Source organism: Mya arenaria, chromosome 16 (assembly GCF_026914265.1).
Source record: "Mya arenaria isolate MELC-2E11 chromosome 16, ASM2691426v1".
Lineage (NCBI taxonomy): Eukaryota > Metazoa > Mollusca > Bivalvia > Myida > Myidae > Mya > Mya arenaria.
The window spans coordinates 46,980,811-46,987,419 of NC_069137.1; the positions used below are offsets into that span (position 1 = coordinate 46,980,811).

General features: G+C 37.6%; 1 protein-coding gene across 1 annotated transcript in view; it reads left to right on the forward strand.

Annotated features, from left to right (window-relative positions):
- The window catches only part of LOC128221732 (chitin synthase chs-1-like), a 42,923-nt gene extending 36,655 nt beyond the window's left edge, over positions 1 to 6,268 (forward strand). Inside the window, exons 25-27 of the mRNA XM_052930332.1 lie at positions 3,271 to 3,399; positions 4,728 to 4,878; positions 6,229 to 6,268. Of these exons, the coding sequence (XP_052786292.1) occupies positions 3,271 to 3,399; positions 4,728 to 4,878; positions 6,229 to 6,268 (320 nt within the window). The remainder of the gene's footprint in view (positions 1 to 3,270; positions 3,400 to 4,727; positions 4,879 to 6,228) is intronic.
- Positions 6,269 to 6,609: the final 341 nt, after the last annotated feature.

Sequence of the window (6,609 nt, forward strand, 5' to 3'; positions counted from 1 at the left end):
AACGTTGACTATCAGACCCATTTCCATTTCACTCGGAATTACAAACGTTTACTGTGAGACCCATTTCCACTTCACGCGGTAATCTAAACGTTTACTATACGACCCTTTTTCTATTTAACTCCGTAAGGTTAAACATTTATTGAAAGACACATTTCGACGTCACTCGGTAATTCACACGCTTACTTTACGACACCCATTTCCATTTCAAGCCGTTATTCCATCGTTATCGGTAAGATCCATTTCCATTTCACGCGATAATTTAATCGTTAACTTTACGACCCATTTCCATTTCTCGCCGTAATTCAATGTTAAATGTGAAACTAATTTCCACCTCACTCGGTTATTTAATCGTATACTTTAAGATCAATTTCAACCACTAGTTGTAATTACAAATACTGTAAGACACATTTCCATTTTACGATCTTTTCCACTACACGCGGTAATTCAATCGTTTGCTGTGAGACCCATTTCCACTTCACGCCGTATTAAAATGTTAACTGAAAGACCCATTTCCACTTCAAAGTGGGTAATTCAAACGTTTACTGTGAGACCAATTTCCACTTCAATCTGTAATTCAAACGTTCACTGTAGGAACTATTTTCACTTCACGCGGTACTTCAAACGTTTACTGTGAGACACACTGCCTCTTCACGCGGTAATTCAAGCGTTTACTTTGCGACCCATATCCTTTTCAGTCGGTCAACAGTCGTTTATTGTAAGACCCATTTCATATTGACTCGGCAATTCAAAATTTTACTGTGAGACCCATTTTCTCTTCATGGGGTAATTCTAACATCTACTGTGAACGCCCATTTCCGCGCTTATTCAGGCAATTACTATAAAGCCCATTTCCACTTCACGTGGTTTTTCAAACGTTTACTTTGAGACCCATCTCTTCTTCCAGCGGTAATTTAAGTGTTTACCGGAGACCCATTTCCATTTCATTCAGTAATTCAAACGTGAGACCATATTCATCTTCACGCGGTAATTCAAGCTTTAACTGTGAGACCCATTTCCACTGCACTCGGTAATTCAAACGTTTACTGTGAGATCCTTTTCCTCTTTAATCGGTAGTTCAAACGTTTACTGTGAGACCCATTTCCACTTCACTCGGTAATTCAAACGTTTACTGTGAGATCCTTTTCCTCTTTAATCGGTAGTTCAAACGTTTACTGTGAGACCCATTTCCACTTCTCTCGGTAATTCAAACGTTTACTGTTATACCTATTTCCACTTCACTCGGTAATTCAAACGTTTACTGTGAGATCCTTTTCCTCTTTAATCGGTAGTTCAAACGTTTACTGTTAGACCCATTTCCACTGCACTCGGTAATTCAAACGTTTACTGTGAGATCCTTTTCCTCTTTAATCGGTAGTTCAAACGTTTACTGTGAGACCCATTTCCACTGCACTCGGTAATTCAAGCGTTTACTGTAAGACCCATTTCCACTTCACTCGGTATTTCAAACGTTTCCTGTGAGACCCATTTCCACTGCACTCGGTAGTTCAAACGTTTCCTGTGAGACCCATTTCCACTGCACTCGGTAATTCAAACGTTTACTGTGAGACCCATTTCCACTTCACTCGGTAATTCAAACGTTTACTGTGAGACCCATTTCCACTTCACGCGGGTAATTCAAACGTTTACTGTGAGACCCATTTCCACTTCACGCGGGTAATTCCAACGTTTACTGTGAGATCCATTTCCTCTTTAATCGGTAGTTCAAACGTTTACTGTGAGACCCATTTCCACTTCACACGGTAATTCAAACGTTTACTGTTAGATCCTTTTCCTCTTTAATCGGTAGTTCAAACGTTTACTGTGAGACCCATTTCCACTTCACTCGGTAATTCAAACGTTTACTGTGAGACCTATTTCCACTTCACTCGGTAATTCAAACGTTTACTGTGAGATCCTTTTCCTCTTTAATCGGTAGTTCAAACGTTTACTGTTAGACCCATTTCCACTGCACTCGGTAATTCAAACGTTTACTGTGAGATCCTTTTCCTCTTTAATCGGTAGTTCAAACGTTTACTGTGAGACCCATTTCCACTGCACTCGGTAATTCAAGCGTTTACTGTAAGACCCATTTCCACTTCACTCGGTAATTCAAACGTTTACTGTGAGACCCATTTCCACTTCACTCGGTAATTCAAACGTTTACTGTCCACTTCACGCGGCAATTCAAACGTTTACTGTGAGACCCATTTCCACTTCACGCGGGTAATTCAAACGTTTACTGTGAGATCCTTTTCCTCTTTAATCGGTAGTTCAAACGTTTACTGTGAGACCCATTTCCACTGCACGCGGTAATTCAAGCGTTTACTGTGAGACCCATTTCCACTTCACGCGGGTAATTCAAACGTTTACTGTGAGACCCATTTCCAATTCACGTGGTAATTCAAGCGTATACTGTAAGATCCTTTTCCTCTTTAATCGGTAGTTCAAACGTTTACTGTAAGACCCATTTCCACTTTACTTGGTAATTCAAGCGTTTACTTTAAGACAAATTTCCATTTCATTTGTTAATTAAAACTTTTACTGTGAGACCAATTTCCACCTCACTCGGTATGGCGATCTGCTACTGTCAGATCGATTTCCCCTTCACTTGATAATTCAGACGTTTACTGTAAGATTCATTTCCACTTCTCGCGGGTCATTTGTTATATACACATCATTAATTTACAGGCAATACGTATCACAAAATACGATTGATTTATTTCACAATGTTTCAAGACGGCCGTAGTCCACAGTACATAATTTTGGGTTTTACTAAGGTATACGGATCAAAGACCGTCACACCCTAAACGTCAAATACACCGCCTCAAGACAAAATTCACACATTCCACACATTACACATGTTGCATAAATATCAATGTATTGCTATGAATAACAATTAAGATAATAGCCTGGGTTCTGTCTATGAAATCAATGTGAATTGATATGGTGCCTGGAAATATCACTTAACTCTTATCAATAATTCGTACGTTTTCAAATTATAAATGTTTATAGAATGATTTTAAAGAGGTTACGTGTTCTTTTAGTTGTGGCTAATATATATACCCGTTCAATTTGAAGTTGAGTTTAAAAGTTAATTGCGAAATTTCCCTTTTTAACGTGTTCTTGTAGACTCCAAGATACTCTCATCGATCCTTTCTCTCGTGCCTATGTGCATGCCATTTTTACACTGTACACATACGTAGTTCGCTGAAAGTAATACACGTGCCTGTACCAGAAGCTTTTCGCAACCTCTTAAATTCCTGTTTATAGAAAAGCTGGGTGACCTACGTAATGCTTGGTTGATGGTGTTTGCTGTCTCCAACGCTTTATGGATGGTCCTTATATTCACGTTGGCAAACCAAGGGCAGCTACTCAGTGTTGCGGGGAGTAACCCTGCTGGTGAGTAAGGGTTCATTACCAAGGGCAGATACTAAGTGTGGCGGAAAGTAACCTTGTTGGTTAGTATGGGTTCATTACCAAGTGCAGATACTTAGTGTGGCGGGGAGTAACCCAGTTGGTAAGTTAGTGTTCATAACCAAGGGAAGATACTTAGTGTGGCGGGGAGTAACCCTGTTCGTGAGTGAGGGTTCATAACCAAGGGCAGATACTTAGTGTGATGGGGGTAATCCTGTTAGTTAGTAAGGGATCACAACCAAGGGCAGATACTTAGTGTGGTGGGGAGTAATCCTGTTGGTAAGTAAGGGTTCATAACCAAGGGCAGATACTTAGTGTGGCTGGAAATAACCCTGTTGTGAGTAAAGGTCCATAACCATGAGCAGATACTTAATTTGGCTGGAAGTAGTGCTGTTGGTAAGTGAAGGTTCATAACCAATGACAGCTACTCCATGTGGCGAAGGTGGATGGGGGATGGGGGGTAAGGATGTAATGCATGGTCAAATGACATATTAAAGACAAAAGTGATGCGTGATAAGGCCATGTCAAATTGATTTAATGTTTAGCATTTTCCAGCTCATAGGATTTTGATAGGTAAAAACAGTTTAAAAAAAATAATAACGCTGAGAGAACTGTATTTGTTAATCTACTGTAATCATGAAACAAGTTTAGACGTATTTAACTAACTATAAAATGTTTTTTACTATGGAAAATTATGAACCTGTAAGTATGCAGCTTTGTTTTATAGGTAAGCATTGTCGGATTGATTTTCCTAGCGACTGTGATACATTAAATTAAGGATAATTGGTGTGCGTCTTTCTCCTTGACATTTGTTTTTTCTTTGTTTACGTTGGCCAATTATGTGTTGTCTACAACACAGCACGGTCAACCGAAAACGGTAGTGGGAATAAGTAATGCTTCAAGACTTGATGTTGCCGTCTATTTTGCCGTTCGACACATTTGCGATTTTTGAAGCATAGTGCGCTTTACCTGGAAGAAGTATTTAAGAAATCAATAAGTAGCGTCAATCTCTCAAGATTTTTTATTGGTCGTGCTTATGTTGTAATCTTGCCAGCACGTCGAAAAAACTAATACATCAAACAGAATAACACCCGATTCGAAATTAAATGATTTTTTTTTTCTAGTGCTGTTTTTCGAAGAAACAATGGAGATATTGTAATAAATCCTTATAAACATAAATGCTAAAGACAAGATTGTCATGTGATATTAGCCTCAAAACTGTGTTTTTCAGAACTGTTGTTTATTTGTTGACGACAAGCGATATCCTCCAGTATAACGGGGATTTTTTTACTCTTAGACATGTATATTTGCAGGTTTGGTGGTTTTGGTGCTGTTTTCTTTCGTACTCCTCATACAGTTTCTGGCAATGATACTGCACCGTATAGGCACACTGACACATTTCCTTGGTCGAGCGCCCTACCGAATGAGCGGTGAATTCAACATGTCCTGGGCATTTAATGATAGGTAGGATTCTAGAGTAATGGTATGAGACCACAAATAAGTTAGATCTCTGCAGCCCATTGTATAGAACTTGGATAAGGAGTCCACAGGTTATCTTCCAGTTTGTTTGAACATTTAAATGATTTGATTGGTAAATAGAAATTATTGGATAAACGTTGACCAATCCAAAGAAAAATCCATCTTGATACAAATGGCTCCTGGTAGCTCCATTAACCATTATGTTAAGTATTGACTGGTGAAACCATATAATTATGTTATGATTTGGAAGGTTTTGCTTGCTGATTTCTTATATTTAAAAGAGCTGGCCAAATGTACATCATATATGAAGTTACTACAGGTTGTATATTTGCTCCTTATTTAATCTGAAATCGAACGTAAAAATACCAATTTTGCAATTTGTGAAAGTAGAAAAACTTTTTTGTTATACAATTTTGTTTATTTTTTTCGCATTTTATTTCTCTGCATACAAAACCCTTTCAAATGGTGCCAAAATAATAAGGGGTCGCAAGGTATTAGAAATTCACATGCTTGTGGGAAGGATACCTTAAAAGCGATAAAGTTGTAATTGACATTTTAAGTAGTTCACGTAAAACCATTTTGCGTCCATAGCCCTACAAAAAACGATTAAGTTGCTCCTTTAACCAATGTTTATACTTATTTCTTTTATATCGATTGTAACTCAATTTCATTGCTTATAATATTCACCTTTGAGTCCGTTTTCTGGGTTGAAACCAGTACGTACGTTAATTTTTGAGAGGCCACGAGAAAGTGTCCGTGGTTTGGATCAAACCCACAACTTCTTAGATACGAAGTGGGTATGATCCCGACAATACCAGAATACGAATTGATGCGTTTAAGTGTTACATGCGTTCATCACATGATGTTACGTGAGAGCGTAGCATAGGCAGTTACATGTTGCTAAGTTTGCCACCTAACTAGTCCACTGCAAACATACAACCACTGTCCAGTTTGAATCATTTCGCAAGCAATTCTGGGGCGTTATTCATAAAGCATGTTTGTTACAAATTTAAACTAAGTGGACAAAATACGGCAATAAAAAATAACATGGACTATATAACAATTGCATATAAATAAATTTGATAAAAATAGGGGGTATTAAATAATCGTTGTCAAAAACTAAGAAATTTGCTTCATCAATATGGCACCGTATTTGTCCTTAACTTTAGGCACTTCTTTAACAAATCTGATTAATTACTAATTAAATTAAGAGCTGTACATAACTACCCAAGTCATATTCAATAATTCAAACAAAACGAGCTTTGTTTCAAACTTTGTTTCAAACTATTTTCTGTCATGTTCAAAAACTTGTTATCAAAGTATCAACATTTTCAGTGACATAAAGGTACACGAGGATGAGACAACCACCGTGTAGAGGGCAGAAACTGATCCTGTAGAAGAGGTAAAGACGAATACACTAGGCAAAATTAACTTTACAACCTTTATAAGTTGATTTGATACTGTGGTGCATTATTTTGTCCTGTGGAAGAGGTGTAAACGAATGCACTAGGGAAAATGAACTAAATAAACCATATAAATTGATTTGATAATGTGTGCATTATTTTGTAAATAACCCTTGCTGACTACCAAATGTGTAAATGAGAGACTTGCCATGTTAAATTTGGAGACTGGACGAGAAGGGAGAAAATGTAGACAGTATCATGAATAGAGAACAATTAATTACGAAGATTGTGTAAAAAATTTTTTTTATATTTT